This window comes from Ochotona curzoniae, unplaced genomic scaffold (genome assembly GCF_017591425.1).
Source record: "Ochotona curzoniae isolate NIBS_2020 unplaced genomic scaffold, NIBS_Ocur_1.0 scaffold_3208, whole genome shotgun sequence".
Classification (NCBI taxonomy): Eukaryota; Metazoa; Chordata; class Mammalia; order Lagomorpha; family Ochotonidae; genus Ochotona; species Ochotona curzoniae.
In genome coordinates, this window is record NW_024467106.1 from 16959859 (window position 1) to 16981429 (window position 21571).

Genomic DNA, 21571 nt, shown 5'->3' on the forward strand with positions numbered 1-21571 from the left:
CTGGAAATGTGCCCTGGAGTCAGGCCTTTCCCAGATTTGCATCTCCTGTTTCGTTAGACAAGAGGAGAAGCAAAATCACAATGGCAGAAATACTGGAGTCCCTGTAAGTCCCAGCTCCTATCCCCCCCATCAGCATGAGCAACATCTCTGTGTTCAAATCTCCGCAAGTCTGCCTGAGATTTTTGCCCTTGTCTACCTCCACAGATTACCCCAGCACCACCTGCAAGTGGCTTTGGAAAGCAGGCAGAGATGCACACAAAAAGCTGCCAAAGGCTGCTGGGATAGCCAGGGGCATGGCCAGGCTGGGCTCTATCCTATGGTTGGCAGAGCATACGCATTGTGGCACTGAACCCAGCCCAGCCACCTGTTGATTAGGTGACCCTGGAAAATGACCTGTGCCTCATTCTGCTCATCTATGAAATGGGGATTGCGCCTCTCCCTACCCCCAGTACCAACAGGTGGGTTGAGTTTGGCACAGAGCCCCGTGTGGAAGAGGCAGCTAGAGAGCTGTTCCCACGGCTGCACCTAGCGCCAGATGGGAACATAAGCAGCAAGGAACAGCTGATCTGTGGAGTTCACCTGTAGCTGTTCTTCCCCTGCCCCCCAGAAGGTTCCAGACCAGGAACATACAGGAAGGGTCGAGATCAAGAAGTAACACAGGCCTTTTATTTGCTCCAGTACTTGGTTACTGTGCGACCCGAGGGTGCCATGCTTGCCCAGAGCCGCTGAGCAATACCCCACTGTCCAGGGGTGCCAGGTGTCCCAAGCAGGAGCTCAGCCCGTGCAGATGCCCCTCCAGGCCTCATCAGTCTAGAAGGCCCAGCTGCCACCACTGGTGCCGGATACCAGCAAATGCCCTGAAACTGGAAACTGGCGGCCACCTGGCAAGCCAGGTGGCTTTTCACAAGGCATTGGTTAAAATATTGCACTTGGAAATGAGGGGGAAAATTGATGTGGCAAGGGCTTCCTAGCACAGGAGGACAAGGCCAAGCATCCAGCTACTGTTTAAATAAATAGAACTCAAGGCAGGGAGTTGGGCTGCCGAGCGCCGGCCATCCCCTGTGGGTCCCAAAACCCGAGCCCCGGCCTCCTGCCCATTCAGCCAGCTCTCTGAGGAACTTGGTCAATGCAGTCTCCACAGTCTCTGCAGCCGGGAGCAGCTGCTCCAGATCTGGTTTAGCCTGGGGCTTCCGGCCAACCTGGCCAGGGCCCCTGGACCCCCTCGTACCAGGGCAGTGGGGAACCCAGTTGGGCCAGTCCCTCTACTCTTCCAGCGGCCTGGGTCTCCCTAGATCCAGGCCTTGCAACCAAGTGTCCATCTGTCCTTCAGGAGACAGCCTCAGCCTCAGGGGGCTTCCTCGTCCCCTCTGTCGCAGGGGGAAGGAAGGCAGGTGGGTGCAGGGCTCAGCCTGCCTGGTATGTAGGTTGCGTTCCATCCCGGTGGTCCCTAAAGTGGGGGACTCATTTTCTTCTGGTTTATGAGGTCCAGGTAAAGATCGGAGCGGAGGAAGCGAGGGTAGGAGTCCTTTTCCATGAGCCCAAAGATGCGCTTCTGGGCCAGGTCGAAGCAGCCCCGTGTGACACTCTGCAGGTTGTCCTTCGTGTGTTCCCGTGTGTAAGAGTCCAGGTTGACCTGCACAGGCAGAGGGGATGGGGTCAGGACTGTGACTCAGGCACTGCAGTCCTGGGGGCTGGTGCAGCCTCTCGCCTCCCGGCCTTGCCCTGCCACCTCGCCCCAGTTAGTGCCACCTGCAGGTTAGAGTCCCGGCTCCACCCCTTCCTGTCTCAAGGTGGCAGACTTCCCAGAGCCTGGAAACAACCAGCTGGGGTCTGGCTGCCCAGGGCTTTCCCAGCCCAGCAGTGCAGCTGCTGGTTTCAGGACCCTAAAGAGATTAGTGCAAAGCACTGGGCCTCGGCTGTCTGTGCGAGCCAGAAATGACCACACACCTCCCAGGGCTGTGAAAACCCAGGCTTCCCAATTTGCTGCTACAACCAGGGACTCGGAACACCACAAAACCAATTAGGTATGTTGTCACTGCCCCTAGCCCCGAAGGAATATAGCAAGGGCCTTACCCCTGATAGTGCCCCCTCGCCTCCCACCACCACCACCACCCCGAGTGACCAGCATCGGGGAGTCCCTCTGCCTCTTGCCCACCCTCTCCCCTTCTGAGTCGCTGGCTACCTCCCTTTGGCTGGGGCTCCACTGGTCAGTGGTGACTTGGAGGTAAGGGGCCCCCCTAGAGCCCTACCTCTTTGCACGCCTGGATGGCGATATATTCTGCAAAGATCTTCTTGGCTTTGGCTGCCATCTTGGACTGTGACTTGACCTTCTTGAAGTCCTCACAGGCCAGCCAGAACTCCAGGTTCTCCTCGCTGAACTCCGTGCGAAGGAAGGCTTGGAAAACTGCTAACCCATCTGTGAGGAGAAGCCCAGCCCTGGGTAAGAGGTGTGGCCAGTCCCACCTGCCCTTAGCCCCTGCCCCCGGGGAAGAGCACAGGTGGAGAAGCAGTTAGACTATCGTGGCCCTGTGCTGGCCTCATTAGAGGACCGTGTGCGCCTCAGTATCCCAGGTGTCTCTTAAGAGTCCTGCAAAGGGCAGACAATAGGCACCCTGGGTTGGCTGCATGCCCTCAGTATGGGGAAATGTTTACTGCTATTCTGGGCCTGAACACACAGGTCCCAAATGGCCTCCAGCAAGCAAGGCCACCCCCACGGACAGCAAGGGGCTAGCAGCAGCCAGCCGCAAGGCCAGAGCAAGGGTATGTGGCCAGGGGCAGCAACACCTGCCTGGGCAGCAAAGAGGCAAGGCAGCCAGTGCTGGGCCACTCTATAGATCCGGACAGGAAGAAAAAAGAGAGCGAGCCCAGAACCCAGAGAGAAAACCAGCCAGGCCACCCCACTTACATTTGTGAAGTAGCAGCTTCTCCAAGGACTCGCTCCACTTGAGGGCTTCCTCTGAGGTGGGCCTGAGGGTGAGGGGATTCCATGAAGCAGGGGGCACTTACAGCCTTTTGTTAGCTGCCTGGGGTGGGGATGGGGGAGCACGGGCCGGGGGAAGTCCACATCCTTCATGGGGTGCTCACCACCTCCAGCCCCACCTGTGCCCTGGACCCTGGGGACTGGGCATGCTCCCTCAAGCCTCCAACTCTCCAAAGTGGAACCCAGCACATGCGGGGAGCCCCTTCTTTGTAGCCCAAGTGCCCAGCCCTGCTGCTCTTCAGGCGGGGGGGAGGAGGGGGGAGAGCAGGAAGGTCCCGGGGAGCCAGTGAGGACATACTTGAAAGACTTCATCATTTTGTCTGCTTTGCCCGCTGGCTGGGCCCCAGGCGACTCATTCCGCCTTCTGAAGATGCCCAGCTTGGTCTTCATGTCCTTGGCTCTGGGGGCAAAAGCAGAGAAAGCGCTTGGTGAGCCTGGCACCCCAGGCGGGGCGGGGGTGGAGAAGGGGGCCAAGGGCAGGGACCAGCCACCTACTCCTTCATGGTGTGTCGCCTCTGCAAGTTCCCGTTGCGGGTGAGGTACATGCCCCGCAGCATCTCTGTAGGGCCCCCAGCTTTGGGCCCCAGGACAGCTTGTCGGGAGCACCCCCTCTGGCTCCTGCTCCCCAGCCCGCTGTCTGAGCCGGTAGCTAGCGGTGTAAGTTGCGGTCTTGCAGACGCACGCTGGGAGCCTGCTCCGATGACTGGACTCCCAGGCAGGCTGGCTGGCTGGGGCCGGGACTCAGACGGGAGGAGCCAGGAAATGGGAGGGACCAGGAGGGGGAACCAAGAGGCAGCTGTGAAAGGGGCATGTGTCTGCACAGGACGGCTTCTGGGCCCCGCCTCCGGCCCCTAGCCAGACCCAGTTATTTGTCACCAGCCTCCATGGTTTCCATGGCAGCTGGCAATGGGGGGGGGGTGGACAAGAGGAAGGGGGAGGGAAAAATAAAGTCAGCAAATTGCTGGGAGGGAGCAGAGGCTCTGCCCACCGGAGGGGGGCGGAGGAATGGACCAGCTATTTTTAACCAAGAACCATTTTTAGCCAGGCCACTCCCATTGCAGACAGCAGATTGCAGCTGCAGGGAAGCTGCCAGCGAGGAAGGGGTTAAATGCCCCAGGCTCCAGTCACTGTCCCCCTGCAGTGGACACCGCCTAGAGGACACTCTGCTGGTAGTGGATAACTGTCTCTGAATCCTCAATCTACCACAGGTCTTCAAACTGTCAGGAGTTTTTAAGTTTGGATAATTTCCCAAAGCCAAATCCCATCCAGTTGCAAAGAACGTCACTCGAAAGTTTAATTACTTCATTTAGAACACATGTTTGGTTCGATGATTTTTGAATCAGAATAAATCGAATGAAGCATTTTAATAAATACGGTTTTTACTTTTTGTCTCCATTTGACAAAAGGTGGAAAATGCCAATGGAAACTGAGTTTAAACCGAAAATTCATTATTGAATCACAAGGCTAAGTGCCAAAGAATTTAGATCATGAACCCTTCAAATGCGTTGTGTATGCTTGTAGCTTTTGTAATTCGGAAGCCAATGACACTTCAAACAACACCAGCACCCCAGGGACACCTTATATAAGGGAAGTGGTACCAGTAGGACAAAGAGGAGGAGGAGGGAGAGGCTAGTTTCAATTCCAGCTCCAGCAGTTCCCTTGCTGTGTGTCCTTTGTCAGGCACCCTAACCTCTCTGTTTAGCTTGCTTGGCTGTCAAGCAGGGAAGCAAGTGGCACCATCTGTTGGGGCTGTTGCCAGGACTCAAGGAAAAAGCTCACATCAAAAAGCTTTCAGGCAGAGCCCAGCGCCCTAGCCTGGTGGCTAAATCTTCACCTTGTATGTGCCGGGATGCCATATGGGTGCCAGTTCGTGGGAAGAGGATCCCAGTGAACATCTGAGAAGCACTGACTCAATCTCTGTATTTTGGTGGGTACTGCGGGCTTCTAGACGCTCCCTGGAGGGCCTCGGGGCTGGGGCTATGAGAGGGCCTGAGGAGTACTCCCAAAACCTTGCTCCTGAGCACCTGCAACAAACCTCTAAAAGCATAACAAGACCTGAGCTGGACCAGAAGGGCTAGCAGCTGGGCTGGGCTAGTAGTAGCTGGGCTAGCAGCGCCCCCTTCTGGCCATATGCAAAACAGTTTGCACTCAAGAGCTCAAGAGCTCCAGGGGAAAGGAAAACTTCTAGAATAGTCAATGGAGTGTGTGTGTGTGTGGGGGGGTGCTTTCTCAAGTCCTTGCCGGCCCAAAAGCTGGGCGGGCGCCAGAGCAATCTGGCGAGTTGCCTGTGGTGCAGTGTGGCTTCCAGGCACTGAACCAGCAACTTGCATCTCTCAGAATGCTCAGGGGCCCAACAACCCCACCCTGGGGCCACTGTCTAATCTCGGTCCCAGTGTCTGGGGCTGCACAGCCCTTCTCCCTGCCAGTGTCCCTGGAGAAGAGAGAAGCCCTCGGACAGGGAAAGAGGGTGTTGGGAGCCTCCCCAATCACCAGCAGAGGGCACCATGCATCTGTCCAACGTACAGGTTTTTGCTTTTTCTCTTCCTGGAGGCTTCGTCGTCATCCCCACTCATCTGCAGAGAGAAGATAGACATGTGCAGTGAGCGGGAGGGCCTGGAACCCGACCACAAGAGGCACAGGGGCCATACTGCTCCTGCAGCCAGCCAGGTGCTCAGAGAATCCACCCTGGAAAGGACAAGTGAGGGAGGAAGACCCACCACTGGGAACCAGCCTCCAGCCTCAGGGGACCTCCTCAAGACCCATCTAGGACCCTGGCCTGTGGGGCAGAAGCCATGTGGCACAGCACTGTCATGCATCGGCAGTGGCAGCAGCAGGCAGGACGTCTGGACAGTCACTGTCCCTCTGCCTCTATTCCTTAACTTCTAAAAATGCAGTTAAGATGATTCACTTGGGGCTCAGGGCAGGACGTGCATCCTTCCATGGGTGGAGAGCACCTCTCCTGCCTTCGTACTTCACACTTTGCATGGATCCCCAGTACCCTGTGGACAACAGCTAGACTCCATGCAATGACAGTGCATGCCATCTGAAGGTCTGGGGGAAAAAAAGGGCCAGGTTTCAAAATATCTATTTGTTTACTTGTCTTAAGCAGGTGGAGATGACAAAGAGGCCACCCATCTATTGCTTTACTCCCCAAATGCCCAGGATCTGGGAATCTCAATCCGGGGAGCCCCCATGGGTGGCAGAGAACTTGAACCCTTAAGCCATCATTGCGGCCACCCAGGGTATACATCAACAGGAAGCTTGGACTCGAACCCAGCACTCCAACATGGGATGCAGTCACCCAAAGCCGCAGCTTAAACACAAGGACAGATGCCCATCCCAGAAAGTTCCATTTACAAGTGTTCCAAGTCCCTCTGCTCTCTGCAGACAGCCGGCCCCTAGGCGCTCTCTGCAGCCCAGCCCAGCCCCTGGGCTTTCCCTGTAGTGGGTCTCTAAGTCCTGCAACCTGACCCAGCTCAACCTGACCCAGCTTGCAGCCCCACGGCAGACTTCCTCCACGCCTTCCAACCTAACAATGCCTTCAGGGGCCAAGGGGAACTGCTCCTCTAGGTGCTTTCTGTGGCTCTCTTCCTCCCTTTGCTCCTAAGGACCAAACTTCAAGTAATACCTAGGCCTAGGGTGAGCAGTGCAAATGCCTTCTTCCCTGGAAAGCTCTCCTTGACCCCTGGAACAAAGGTGTGCCCCTTCACCTCTCTTGTGTCCCCACCACACCCACAATGGTTTGTTCCAAATTTGCCTTTGCTACTTGGCTGTGGATCCCCATGGGCAAGGTCTCTGTTGGTCGGCCAACAGTAAGAGTAAGTCAAATGCATTGATGGGCCAGATGCCTGGATTGCGCAGGGGAAGCAGACTTGGAGAGACAAATTACGAGACCACTACACTATTGATACAGAGGGCTGTAACTCCACAGCAGCCCACAGCTTCCACTCCGCCCCCTGCCCTGGCTGTGGTCAGTGCCTGGCTACCCTCTGGAAGAGCAGTCTCTCCTCCAGACCACTCCAATTGCTGCCATATTCTGCAGGCTGGCCCGCCTCCCTGGCTCGGCCTGAGCCCAGACGTCGTCCTCCAGGGCAGACCCAGGGCCCTGGCAATGCTACCCCAGCACAGGAGCCCAGAAAATACGCAGAGATGGTAGAAGATCCTGTGTCCTCAGACAGCACAGAAAGCCACCAGGGTTGGCACGGTTGACTCACCGTGACACCCACGCTCAGCGGACAGCAAGTGGAGCTAGTGGGGCACCCACCCAAGGATGGATAGATGAATGAAAGGACATACATAGAGGTAAATAGACAGATGCATGGTACCTTCTTTCATGGATCCATCTACAGGCCACACCCTGGAATGGGCATAACCCAGGTGCTCAGTCCTAGTAACTCCATTATGTGAAGAGGATCAGAGACGTTAAGTCATGTGGCCAAGGATGCCCAGCAAGGAAGCAACAGAGCAGGACTCCAGGTCTGAAGTCAAGGCCAGTGTTCCTCCACCAGAGGACACTGCTCCTCAGAGACAAGGACAGGGACAGTGTGGACATTTCTAAAGAAAGATTGGAGGATGGGGGCGGGGAAAGTGCCGCTCGCCTGAGAATGCTGCCACAGCGAAGTTATAAACACACATATGTGGACGTGCACATGGAGGCACACACCACCTGGGCGAGGCCTGCTCCAGTGACGCGAGATGTGTCCCAGGCTCTCGGCTTCCGGTTTTGTAGCAACAGCAAAATTCTGGCCATGGCCACCTTCTAAGTTGGGTGAGCGGTGTCCTGCTAGAAGATTCATCAGGATAAAGTCCCAGCCCCTGTGGCCCAGCCCTGTCCTCTGTAAAAGTGTGGTGTCCTTTGTCCAGGCGCCTGCAGCAGCTTAAAACCCCCACCCGTGGGAAAGTGCCTACAGGCACTCGGCTTCCTCCCATTCTAACCTCGGCTTCCGCACTTTATGGGCCCCACACAATGGGCCTGGGGGCCACTCCCGCCCTGCCCACCGGCCCCAGCCTAAGTTCTGCTGGGAAAACAGGCTCTTCCTTCTAAGGTTGGGAGCAGACCATCTTCAACAGGTCCTGGCCCGAGCTGAAGCAGCCTGGGAGAATAGTCAGGCCGCAGGAATCCCCCCTCTGGTAGCCAGGGGCACCTGTGCACCAGGAAGATGAGTGACCGAGAAGGAATGACTGAGTCTGGTTCGCAGCCCTAGGGACACGCCAGGTCTGCTAGGAGTTTGTCACCCCAGCCTTAGGAGCCAGAGGTGTTCAAGGTTCTCCCTGCCCATGGCATCTCTGAACATTCTCCTTCCACTGCTCCTCTCACTTGGTGCCCCTGGCTCACTGAAAGGCCATGGAGGGGAGCCCGGAAGCAGCCACCCGCCCCTCTTTAGGCAGAAGGCCCTGGAGCCTGTGGCCTCAGCCAGCACCGCCTCTCCAGGGACCCGGCACTCCTGGCCTCTCAGAATTATGATTAGAATCTTACCGTCATTACAACTATAATTACCACAGTGATGAGGGTGCAGATTCTAAACTGCGCGGCTTGGCATCCTGGCTCGTTCGTTAGCTAATTGCCCTCTGCTCAGCCACATGCCCTCTCTGTCTCTGTTTCAGTTGGAAATTAAAGCCACTCATGGCTGTGTCCCTGCCCCTGCTGTGCTCTACATATTTGAAGGCACTCGGCAGGTGCTAGCTGTTTCTATAGTCAGACACTGAGGACTTGCCATATCTCACCTAACCCCTGCCCTCTTCCCCCGCTCCGCATCTGGGGCCCTGCCTGGATTCTCCCAGCTGGCTTGTGGCAGAGAATTCTGGGTCCCTCTCCAGAGCCGGGCCCTTGTGTGAGTGGGGTCCCAGTCCTCACCTGGCCACAGTGGCCACCAGCCATGCAGCAGCTGTCCTTAAAAGGGCAGACATGGAAGTAACTCCACTCTAGCTTTTAAAAAACCTGATGCTTAAAGGTCTTGAAGGTATTGGGGCTGGAAGGCATTTGGGAGTCCCCTTGTCTGACCCGACTGCCTCCTCCACCATTCCTATTCCCCAACTGTCAGAGTTTCTGGAGGTGGGGGAAGCAGAAAGCACCGCCAGGGAAGGGCTTCACTATTGGAGAATGGCCAGAAAAGACTGGGCTGGAATATTCCATGACAGCAGCCGGGGCCCTCCTGGGTTTCCCTGACTACCCAGCCCGCCCCCCCCCCCCACACACACACTCACATTCTTAGTGCCTCTCCCAGGCTCCCCACCCCCATGCAGACCTGGGATTCCCCCGCTAGCCTCCAGGGGTCTGGCAGCAGGGGGAGCCAGGAGACAACCCAACTCAGCACCAAGGACCAGCCCCGCCTGGATGACTCCTGGTGACCTAGGGGGCTTCCTGGGGTTGAGCTCAGGGGACCGGGCAGAGCAACTCTAAGGCCTGTCTGGTGTCCAACACTCCGACTTGTGACAAGTCACTCAGGATACATAGCTCTGCCCCTGCTGACCGCCCACCCTGGTTCCTTGGCAGCATGAGGTGGGTAGGGCAGAGCCGCGGGGGTGTGCACCAAGTATGGCCAATGTCCAGCTCTGCTCGCTGAGTGGCCAGAGACAATCTTCCTCCCACTGCTGCAGGACCGCTGGTCCCGCCTTGTGACACCGTGCAGGCTGGCAGCTGGGCTGTCACCACGATGGCCCCTGCTCTCCCTGTTCCTCTGCTTCAGCAGCCTGAAGCACTGTGTGCCAGGCGCTGCCACAAACACCCCAGCCACGGCAGGTCACTTCCTTTTCCAGGTAACCTAGGAGGGAGGTACTCTGGCCACACCCTTTTCGCCAGCCAGGTGGCTGAGGCGCGGCGGGGTGTGGGGGGCAGTGGGAAGACACTTGCCCAGGGCCCACTGCTATGTGGGGGAGGCAACAAGGCCAAGAATTTGTCCTGTCCAGGCTTCCTCTGCTCTTGACAAAGGAGTATATCTTGGAGCAGGTGTTGTGGGGCAGGAGTTAAGCTGCCATGTGCAACATCCACATCACACAACAGAGGGTCTGGGATGAAGTGCCCAGCCTGTGTTTCTAATTGAGCTTCCTGCTACTGCCCACTGACAGGTGGCAGTGAGGGTCCAGCATTTGGGCCCCTGTCACCCGCATGGGACACCTGGATGGAGTTCCTGCCTCCTGGCTCGATTGCAGCTCATGTGGACATTGGGAGAATGAAGCAGTCTCCTTTCCTGGTCTCTTCCTTTGTTGCTCTGCCTTTCAAACAGATAAGCTTTTTTAAAAAAAAGTCTGGTTTCCTTGTTTAAAAAAAAAAAAAGGTTTCTTGGTGAAGCTGACAGCTTGGAGGGAGCAGGTGTGAATGACAAGGACTCTGGACCAGGTCAGGGGAAGTCACACAGAAGGGCGGCCGCCACAGAGCTAGAGGCGGCCTCTGAGGTCCCTGCCAGCTTCGCTGGCCACTCATGCCTGAGAAAGGAAGTGGCAGGCCAAGAGGCAGCAGGGGGGATGGGGGAGGGAGGGCGGTGGGAAGCTCGGTGGCCCAAAGGAGGAAGCGGAGACAGGAGGGGGCCCACTACTCTCCCAGGAGGCAGAAATATCTGTCCCAGAAACAGAGCTGGGGAACTACACAGCAGTGCAACGGTGAATATGTGTAGACGTAGACTAGCAAGGGGCCGAGGCAGGGGAACAGAACTGTTGGAGTCCTGGGGGGGGAGAGAGCCCTGGAGGCTCAAAGTAGGGTGGGGCCCTGGCCACAGCCACTTTCTAGAGGGCAGTGAAGCTGAGGCCTTGCCTGGCAGAAGGTTCCTGACTCCTCTGTAGCACCTGCCTCAAATGATGGCCTCAGAGGTGGCATTGAAATTTCACAGCCCCTTTCAGGAGCAGGTGTCCTCCCAAATGCCATGTCCGCCCCACTACTTGGTGGCTAAGACACCACAAAGGCTGCTCAGCCATGTTCCCACCCAGCAGGAAGTATGCCAGCACCAGGCCTGGAGCAAGGAATGGCAGCAGTGGCAAGGGTGGGTGTGGGAGTAGTGCTGGGCTTCTGCCATACCTGCTCTTTAGGGGGCTAGCACCTGCCTCAGCCTGTCTACTGTCAAACCTTCAAGGCCGCATGGCTGCGCAGCGTTGGAGTAGGGGGCTGTCCCCTGGGCCCAGAACTTCTGATTGCTAGAGGGAGCTGCACCTGCTGGGCCCGACACCTTCATCAGCTCTGGCCTCACAACAGGTGTTCCAATACACACCTTGCCCCGGCCACCCTGCTGATGTAAGAGCAGGACCCACTCTGCCCCAGAGGGCCTGTGCCAGCATCCCTAACACTGACGGGCACCAGCCTCTTCCCACTTGTCCTCAACCATCCAGGGACACGAGTGCTGGTAACCCTCCCCTCTGCAGTCCCCTTTCCCAGGAAAGGCACCTAAGAAGCTAAGAAAGATGAGAAACTCGCCCAACACCACAGGGCTTAGTAAGGGATGGAGCCCACACTCCAAGCGGCTGGTGGGCTGCAGACCCCCACCGCTGCTCCCCAGCCACATAGCGCGCAGGCTCGGATCAGCCTCACACATTCCATGGCCTCTGATGCATAGGGCCTGGCACCCAGCAGGAAGGCCATCAACAGGCATCTATTTATAAAGACCTGCCCCAGACACACAGCATGGCGGTGGCTAGGAGCTCTAGCTCTGGAACCAGATGCCAACTCCACAGCTCAGATTTATAAACTGTAACCAGGCTGGACAGAGTAAGGCAATCTCCCTGTACCTAAGTTTCCTTATTTGTTTTTTTAAAAAAAAGGCAAAGAAAAACTCTATAGCATGGGCTGCTGTGAAAATGAGTGGACAGAGTGCTTAGAAGGAACACCTGCCACTCTCCTTGCTATTGGCTGATGGGATTTTAGACTGGTTGGCCTGAACCAGAGCTAAACTGCAACTTAAAAAAAAAATTTCCTCAGCTATTTTAAAATCCAAATGTGTGGTATCCTTGGCTAGGTCACACCTGTTCTGCTTTCTGTGGGGACCAGCAGTGGGATAGAGGCAAAACACACCATCTAGAATCCTAAAATGGTGGGTTTAAATCCAGGCTTTGCCCCCTTGGTCCCTCTAAACCTTGTTTTTTTCCTCCATCCAATGGGAAGAAGCTTCCTTGGTGAGGGGTTGGAAGGTACAGACCCCACAATCCTGGGCCCCTTGGCGTCCCTGTATCCCAGCCTTCTTACCTTCCTGTGCCCGGTGAAGAAGAGGGACAGATGGTGCATGGAACCACCATTGCGACCCAGCTCCTTCTTGAGGGTGCGGGGTGAAGGGATGGCCCAGGAGGACGTGGTGCCCTCACCATCCGAGCAGTGCAGGGTGGTGTCAGAGGAGAAGCAAGCCCCGCGAGCCTCCTGCAGCAGACTGCCCTCGCTGTGCGTCCGGCGCCGCAGCGAGTTCTGCACCCGCAGCGAGAGGCCACCCTCGGCACCCTGGCCCGTCTCGATCATGCTGCTGCGCTTGGTCCCGCTGCGTTCCCCGTAGTTGTCATCGCTGGTGTCCTCTTCCTCGTCCTCCTCACCCTCCTCGCCTTCCTCTCCATCTTCCACCTCCTCTGCATCCTCCTCCTCATCTGAGCTGCCCCCTTCGGCCCCTGCCCCCTGGCTGTAGGCGCTATCTAGCCGGACCTCCGGGATCACGAAGGCGGGCCTGGAGGTGGCAGGCGGGGTCCCAGGGGCTGCTGGTGGGTCCCCAGTGGCAGCTGCGACAGTGGCAGTGCTGGTGCTAGGGGTCTCCTCAGCAGGAGTCTCAGCAACTAGTGGGGCAAGGCTGGGAGGTGGGTCTTGGGGTGCAAGGTCCTGGGCAGGGGCTTCCTGGATTGCAGGGGCAGCTTTGCTGAGCAGAGGGTCCGGGCTGGGAGGAGGCTCCTGACCAACAGTCAGGTCATGGAGGGTTGTGGGGTCCTGGGCTGGCGGGGTGTCCTTGCTTGGTGAGATTTCCTGGCCCGGAGAGGGTTCTGTGCAGGTGGGTATGTCTCCGCTGGATGGGGACTCTGGACCAGGAGCAGGTGTCTGCCCCACAGATGGGTCCTGGCTGAGGGCTTGGTCTGGCTCCGGAGGAGGTTCCTGGCCATCCTCGCTGGGTGGGGAGGCCTCAGCAGCCGGCCCCTTGCCTTCAGCTGAGGACATCTCCCTCTTCGCATCTGCTTCTGCCTCAAACATCTGGGAAACAAAGCACACAAGAGAGGCTTAGAACCAAAAGTCCCCCCCCCACCCCCGACAACGCTGCCTCCCTCTCCATCCCCACCCACCTCTCCCCTGCCCCGCACACGTGTAGTGACATCACAGCGGCCTGTAGGGAATCCTGCAGCCTCCACACCTGGAAGCCCATACCCCTTGGAAACACAAAGTCCTTGCAGCTCAGGTCAGCTCTATCAGCACCACAGTGACCACTTGGGGAAGGAGAGATTGTGGAACCTGCCAGATGGCCTGCTCCTGCTGTAGGTGCCAGGGAACCAGGAAGGAGGGACATGGCTGTTCCCGTTTTACAGAGAAGAGGACAGGGGTAACACTCTCTCTCTGAGTGAGAGAAGCCAGGCAGCTGGGAACCAGACGCAAACCAAACCTCCAGCCGGGACGTCACAAAGGGGCCGAGTCTCGAGCCCAGCCAAACGGAGTGTCTCCCAAACCAAGGTTTAAAAAAACTCCCGGTGAGTCACTCAAGAAAGAATTCACTCTAAATGTCAACTGTCTTTTTTTTTTTTTTTCTGAGACTGGAAACTGGAATGAAACCAGAACTTTAAAATCCTGCCCACACCTGGACTAACCTAGACGTCACAGACACATGGAACCTCCCCCTGTAGGATCATCCACCCACGCATTTCTAAACTGTTTGGGGGAAAACTTCAAGAATTCTACAAAAAAAGCAAAGCATTTCCTGCTTCCCCACAGTCCTGGTGGCCCGGTGGGGAAGGTAGTGGTGGTATGGGAGGGGGTTGCAGGCTCCCAGTGGCAGGTTTTACTTATGGAAGAAACCCAGGGTCGCCCCCAACCCCATCACAGTGGAAGGCCCTGGGACAGTGGAGCCAACACTACTCGGAGCCCTAAAGGACTTTCCATCCTTCAGGAAGATGCAGCCACTTGGAACTAATGGTGGGGAAGAGCTACACACACTTCTGAGAAGTGATGCATGGGGGTGTGACCTGTGTGTGCAGAGATAAACACACACACACGCACTTGAAGTACATGCAGAATACAGGTCAAGAGCTCCTGCTTGTGGAGACTAGGCACATCCACTTGATGGATGGGAAAACTGAGCCCCCTCCTACCCCAGCAGTGACTTAGCCACCCTGAGGTCAAAAGGCCATGCCGGAAGCTGAGGTCGTTGAGGAGCCTGAAGCCGCAGCCAGGCCTCACAGCTGGGAGTAGGTGACCCAGCCGAGTGGTTCAGGGCAGATGGAGGGTGCTATGCACATGTCGGGGGCCACCCTGGCACCTGGGAACCCCAGGGCAGATGTGAAACAGCGTGGGTAGGAGCCAAGGCCCAGGAGTGTGAAAGTGAAAGTGGAGCTGGGCCAAGGAGGAAGTGCTGGAAGCCCCAGACCTCAGACAGCTGGGCTCCTGAACGACCTGGCCGAGGTCAGCAAGGACACATGCTGGGCTCTGGTTCCCAGGCTCGAGACAAGTGCCCACTGACCCTGTGGCTCTCCAGCTCTGGGCCTCCCCCTGTAACTGGGAGGGGATCACCAAGGAAAGCCTCAGACCCCCGTAATCACAGACCTGAAACATGAGCAGCATAGATGGGGAGGCCAGGGTCCTGAGCGGCCCAGGGACCAGCGGGGCTGGGTGGAGCCAGTCATTAACCCTCCTGGCCTCAAAGTCTCCACCTCCAAAATGGGACAATACAAAGCTCTTAGAAGTGACAGTGGTGGAGGTGACAGCCACAGCCATGTTAAAAATGGATGCTAGAGAGATGCTCTGAAGTGGTGAAAGACCTCAAATCGTGGCACATCTTCCCCATACCCCTCACCCCCACCGGAAGCAACACTGTGCTAAACTCCCAGGCTCACAGACTGTCATGCCTAATGCAGAGTCCTCAGCTGGAACTGCAGGCCTGGGCTCCAGTACCCTTGGGATGCTCTCAGGTGGGGAGAGACCACCCCCTCACCCCCACTGAACAGGTAGGAAGATGGACAGCCCACTTGGCTGGCGACCCAGGGATCTGCCCAAAACTGCCCAGTGCAGTGAGTCCACGGGCTGATCGGGCTGATCGGATCTCAGGCCCTGAGGTCAGGTAAGTCCTGCCGCTTGCCCACCACACCCTCTGCCTCCAACCCCAACCCTGCGAATGGAGAGCATTCTCCCCTCCCCAGTAAACTCAACCAGCCCTGCAGCCAGCTCCCCAACAGGGCAGATCCCCACCTGCCTGCAGAAGGACAGAAGGAAGTCAGCCGCAGCTGGGCACCCAGGAGGCCTGAAACAAACTGACTTGGGGAACACACTGCAAGGGGAGCAGGCCACATTTCCCCTTTCCTGGGCAGTGAGGGTGGGGCCCAGGCCCCTCCCAGCAGCCCTCTTAGCCCCCCGGGGAAAGTGCAGTGCAGCCCCAAAACCAGAAATGCAAGTCAGCCTGCCTGGGCCAACCCTGCCCCAAAGGCAGCCAAACCAAACAGCCAGGAGAGGAAGTGCTGCTCAGCAGGTACCTCCCCCACCTCCCCCCACCCCGCTCCCACACGCAGACCCAGAAACCACCAGACCTGCAGGGCTGTCTGGGTGCCCAGCTGCATCGGGCTGCACAAGTGGAGTTTGGCCCCAAATAGGACCACTTTCTGGCTCTGCAACTCCAATGGGGTCTCCTGGCTTCCTCATCCGGAGCACAGCCCAGGGAGAGCACACCAGACTCCCAGGATGTGGTACCACAATGGTTGTTGGGAGTCTTATTAGGAGTGGGGACACTGAGGCCCCAGGCAGGTGGTGGGGAGTGGGAGGAGGTAGATTACCTAAGAAAGCAGAGGCTACTGCAGGAGTCAGATGCATTCTCCTCTCCCATCCCCAGGGACCTTTGACCCTCAAGCATAGGGGAACTGGAGCAGGCCACCAGCACCGCACAGCCCTCATCATGAGAATTAGAGCATGGGATCCCAGGTATGGCAGTGTGAGCAGCAGCTACCCTGGCAGATGTTGGGAAGCCAGTGCTAGAAGAGGAACAGCAGAGCCAGGGGTACCAAGTGCAGGGGAGAGATGAGGGTGAGGTTCCAGAATCATGGCAAGTATGGACTGGGCAACAGGAACAGAATAGGAGTTGTGCTATGGCAAGTCTGCCAAGAGCTGGACACATGGGGCAGTGGGGTGAGGGTCATTGGGGTGTGTGTATGTATATACGCGTGCACATGCTCATGCAGATTCGGTCATTCGCAGGCCCCAAGGCAGGCACTGGTGTCACGCACAATCTATACCCTAGGTTAAGAACAAAGATTAGATGACTGGTCTGCAGGTGGGCTCTGGTGGAAGTGGTGCTGACAGTGAGGGCACCCAGCTGAGCTGCAGCTGCCATAGGCTGGGGTCGCAAGCATTTAGCCAGAACATTTCGGGGAGAGGCCAGCCTGCTACCCCAAGAATGCCGCCACTGCTACCACCCACCCTCCCTCGCCCTTCACTTGTTTGGCTTGGCGGGAGCGGGGTTAATGTTGTGCAGGTCTCGCCTGCTGGAAGCACACAGGAAATGAACCAGGCCCTCTAAGTGGAGCTGCTGTTTAGGATCTAATCAAATCCTCTCCCAAATCCAATCCAGAGCTCAGCACTGGCTAGGGCAGGCTGGAACGACCGATGCCCAGAGTTTGCGTTCCTACCAGCTGGGATCCTGCACCCCGATTCAGAGGTGCCGGTGGGTGATGGAAATGACTTGCCCAGTGTCACACAGGCAGCAACTGTGCGGTGCTGGCCCTGCTGGCCACTGCAACAACCTGCAGCTCTCTGTCTTCGTCTGATGATTCATCAGCTGCATTGCTGGTGCCGGCTTTAGCCTCAGCATCTGCCCTCCAGAACCACTTCCTGCACCAGGGGCAGGGATGGAGATGGCGGGGCAGGGGTCAACCAGGGTTTGCAGGTTTCAGGGTGGCCCTTGGCCCCTGGGGATTCTACAGAAAGATTACAGGACATAGAGCCAGGAAGCCAGGCTGGTAGTTCACCTGGCATTTGCTTGTTTGTAGATCACTTGGCTATTTCCTGCCAAGAAGACACCTCCTGCTCAGCAGGACCAGTAAAGCAGAGAACCAAGCCTGCAAGGGGCAGGTATGTGCTTTGTGGACAAGAAAGCCACTTGAGAAAGTGGCAAGGCACTCCTGGCTGGTGCTCGGCCTCCAAGCTCCACTTCTATGCTCAGGGTTGTTCCTTGCAGCTTAGGGCATGCTGGGTCACCAGCTTCTGGGCCCTGGCTCCATGTTGACTTCCAGGAAGTCAGCCTCCCTGGCCCAGCCTCCACCCAGCTCTCCTCCAGCCTCGGCCACCACCTTAGAGACCTACTAGACTGATGTCTTTCCTGCCTCCCACCCCAACAGCACAGTTAGAGCAGAGTCTGGGAAGGTGCAGGGCTCTGGCACCAAGCCCACTTCACACTTATGGGCCGGAGGGGCCGGGGCTTAACCTTCGGTGCCTACTTTCCTTAGCGCTAACATGGGATGGACAACACCCCCCTCAGAGTTTATTAAAGGAACAAAGGAGCTAGGGTACATTCGGAGCTCTGCAGTGCTGGCACCTGTAAGCATGCATGGCCAACCTGGTACATCTTGGCTTTAACATCTCCCTGGTTTCCTCTGACCCATCTGCTGACCCCTGCCCTCTGTCACAGGCTTTACAGCCTGCCCTTCAAGACCTGCTCCAGACACCTCCCACCTCACCCCTGCATGCACCTATCCCAGTCTACTGACACCCTCTGCATCATCTAGCTGTGGGTCCCTCCAGTCTCCACTGCCAGCCAGCTCCAGCAGACAAGCATTCACTCAGCAAATCTTCACAGAATAGCCATGTACCCCAACAATGTCCTAGGCTTAGCGGGTGCTGCAGGAAATAGGAAAGACAGGATCCCTGCCTGCATGTTGCCTACAGGATGGAAGGAACGAACACACTTGAATCAAGTTGCCACCCACATAAGTGATGGGGTGAATACAAACCATGATCTCTAACGTCAAGGAAACCCCAAGATGCTGTGAGACAGAAAGGGTGGCATGTGTTGGGAACAGCCACCATGTGGAACAACACAGACACTGAAACAACAGACTCCCTGGCCATAGAGGGCACACGGGGGCAGCACAGACAAGTGCCCCATACCAGGAAGGGACGTGAGCGTGCGGGTGGAATGGACAGCACAGAGCTGGATATACCTGCTAGGTGTTCCCTTAGTACTCTCATTCCTGTGTCCGATGCCTCCATGGTCGCTCAAGCCTGGCACTGGTGTTTCATTCTCTCTTCCTCTCCCTTGGCCACCGAAGCCCTGGTCCATCACCAAATCCTCCTCATTGGCCACTGTAAAGTCGTAGGCACTCCCCTGCTGACCAGGCTGAATGTGCTGGGGGACAGAGTCTACGCCAGAACTCTGTATTCTCTGCTGTATTTCCAGAACACCTCTAGAAATCAAAATGAACTGAGCCCTCTCATCAAGTTCACTGCCACAACTGCCCTGCAGATGATCCTCCTCTCCCATTCAGACGACACTGATCCCCTTGGGCTGGTCCAAACCCACCCTAGTGGTTCTCTATGCAATGCCAGTGTCAGGAGAAGCTTCCAACTGCAAACCTGATCACTCCCATGCCTTAGACCTGGATATGCCTCCCAGTGCCTTGGGTCAAAAGCAAATCCGGCATCCCTGGGAAACTCCTGGTGGGTCCATCTCTCTCTCCAGCTTCACATCTGACTACTCTTCTCCTTTAGTATTTGATGAGGTATAAATGGATGAATAAATGAGCAATTCAGCAAATATCAAACAATTCCCTGGACTTCCCCTTCTCAAAGCGTAGCCTGTGAACCATGAGTGCAGTCTCCGCAGACAGTTGGACAAAACACAGACTCTCAAACTACACTTACCAGAGCAGAAACTGCACTTCCACAAGAAACTGGATAATTCTAGGGAGCATGCAGGTAACCATGGCCTGCGAAAGGGAGGTGATAACACCCAAGGTCACGCAACAGGATCACAACTAGAATGCTGCCCAGGACCCAGACGGGGCTATCTCCCCTCATACACACTACACCCTCTGTACCAGGAAGCTCACACATACAAGAGGCACCACCTTAGGGCAGGATGGAGCACCACAGGGCCCTCCTCATTCCTGCTCCCAATAAACACAGGCCTGGCTGCAGGAGTAGAGGGAGGACAGATGAGGGGCCAAAACTTTGTCCCGCTAAAGCATTTCCCAGCTCCTAGGTCTATCGGGGTCTCACTGTACCACACTGGGTAGGACTGTACAACATTCTGTTGAAAGCAATCCCAAGACCCAGTGAGATCTCCTGCCCTAGTTCAAAAAGTGTGGGGAGAAGGCAACACTTTGGGTGGCAGAATCCTAGAAGTGAGGTGACAGGAGGTCCCTCTTAGAACCCACTTCCCTCACCCACCCCCGTTCTCATCCCTGCCACCTGACCAGTCCAGGCCAGAAGGACTGGCCCCTGGAGGCCCGCTGGAGATACCTCATTACTCAGTAGGGGGCCCCCAAGGCCAGGGTTCTGGGAACATGCAGCCCCTGCCAGGTCCCTTCTCCCAAGGTCTTGATCAACAGGTCTTTAATGGTGTTGAAGAGGCCAAGAGAGCAGTTTCACAATTGAGGCCCACACCACGCAGCACCCAAAGACCCTTCTCCAGCTCTTTTGTCTGAAACATAGTAAGGTCACAGCAGGGGTGTGTGCAACCTCTGCCTTGGATAACTGATGTTTCATCAGGCTCCTGGGCCTCTCCTGCCCCAGGATTGAGTGATTGGCTCAGGCACCAGTTCACATGTAGGCTCCACCCTATGCCCCTCTTAACCTCCTCCACTGCCTGGCCCAGGCACACCCACTTCCTGCTTGATGCCTCTCCCACCCTCACCCCACCCTGTGAGCCCTATTGAGCTGCTCCCTCTAGGACCCTACTGGAGGGCTCTGCCTTCTCCTGCAGCCCTGGTTTGCAGTGCTCCTGGGGTCCTGGAGGCAGGCCCTGCCTTAACTCTCAGGACTGTATGCAGAATTACTCGTATTGTCTATGGGGTTCCAGCCACAGACTAGGGCCTGTGCCAGGTGCTGAGGCCAAAGAGCAGCAGGGCACATTCCCTACCTGGAAGGCACCAAGGGAACAACGTGCAGGAAAATGGCTAGGCCCCTCTCACACACCAGGGGCCACCAGAAGCACGGAGGCAGCAGGAAAAGAGGTTCTTGCAGGGAGGGAGGGAGGTTAGGCAGGTGATGGGACAGGACACTGCAGGCTGCAGGGATATGGGAGAGCAGACAGGTGCTTCGGGCAGCAGGAGTATGGGTAGGTTATGGAATGTGAACTCTACCCTGAAAGCTGTGATTACTTAGTGCCTCAGGGCCAGGAAAGGTGGTCCTGGGGATGGCCAAGACACTCAAGGTTGGGAGCAGGGGCAGGGGGGCAACTAACTGTGCACCTCCTACACACCCAGCTTGACACAGGACGTGAAAAAGCTCTGGGATACGCATATTGTGGAAAAAAATGAAACCACATGAGTTTCAAAGATAAACTTATGCTTTAATTTCATTTTCTACAAATGTTCTGAACTTCCCTTGTATGCGCTCTCACTTCTGACCACCCTGGGAGGGTTAGGATTACCAGTTCCATTTTGCAAATAAGGAAACTGGGGTCCAGAGAGGTTAAGTAACTGATGCAAAACTGAAAACCAAAGAAACAGAGGAAACTATGTCAGGGGTGAGGGAGCGGCAAGACAGGGACCTATCCTAAGCCTGCCCAGGGCCACAAGCACAGGGCAGCCAGGGCTACAGAGGAAGCAAAGAGCTAGCACATCGTGGGAGCATCCTATGGGTGCTCACAGGTACAGGCAGGAAACAGCTGGGGAAGCAGAGATGTTAGGGAAATGAGATGGTGCAGGCGCATGCACACTGGGAATAAGGAGTCAGTACTGAAACCAGCCACAGTTGGGCCAGACTCCAAAGCCTTGCTCTTGCCACTAGCCCAGAGCCTCCTTCCCTGCCTTCCTCACTTTCTTTCTCCCTCCATTGGTCCTTCAAAACACCTGAGCACCTCCCTGGAGCAGGCACTGAGCCAGACACTGCAGACTGCTAAGCAGCAGCGGGCAGCCGCAGGTGCAGGGATCCTGCTCTTACTCCAAAGGGCTGGAGATCAGGTGGCAGGAAACTGGTTCACCAAACTTCAGCCACCTGGCAGCTCTCCCAAACTGTCCCTACCATGGAACACTTTCAGGAGGAGAGGAGCAGAGCACGGGACTTCTCTGTAATGTTCCAAAGGAGGCTGACCAAGCAGAACGCTCTGCTGTGCTGGGAACATACTAGGGAAGATCCCAGGGTTCCTCCATGAGTGACCACTGGAGTAGCCATATAGACACAGGATCTGGCACAGTCCTATGGGTGAAGGTCACCATCTGAGGCCCCAGCCACACTGCTGCCTTCACTGCCTCCCTAAGCAGACACACCTGTCTGCTGAGGCTGGTACTGGG

At 56.6% G+C, this 21571-nt stretch overlaps 1 protein-coding gene across 5 annotated transcripts in view; it reads right to left on the reverse strand.

The window, feature by feature from the left end:
• Positions 1-644: 644 nt before the first annotated feature.
• RGS3 (regulator of G protein signaling 3) overlaps positions 645-21571 on the reverse strand; it is a 124282-nt gene continuing 103355 nt past the window's right edge. For 4 of the 5 annotated variants that reach the window (XM_040963876.1, XM_040963878.1, XM_040963877.1 and 1 more), the window contains 6 exons: positions 12147-13121; positions 5504-5553; positions 3279-3380; positions 2906-2967; positions 2250-2416; positions 645-1633 (listed from right to left, as the gene is read on the reverse strand). In XM_040963876.1, the coding sequence (XP_040819810.1) occupies positions 1448-1633; positions 2250-2416; positions 2906-2967; positions 3279-3380; positions 5504-5553; positions 12147-13121 (1542 nt within the window). In that variant the 3' untranslated portion in view covers positions 645-1447. Of the gene's footprint in view, positions 1634-2249; positions 2417-2905; positions 2968-3278; positions 3381-5503; positions 5554-12146; positions 13122-15320; positions 15569-21571 lie in introns of those variants that run through there. The other variant, XM_040963881.1, reaches the window with a different exon arrangement.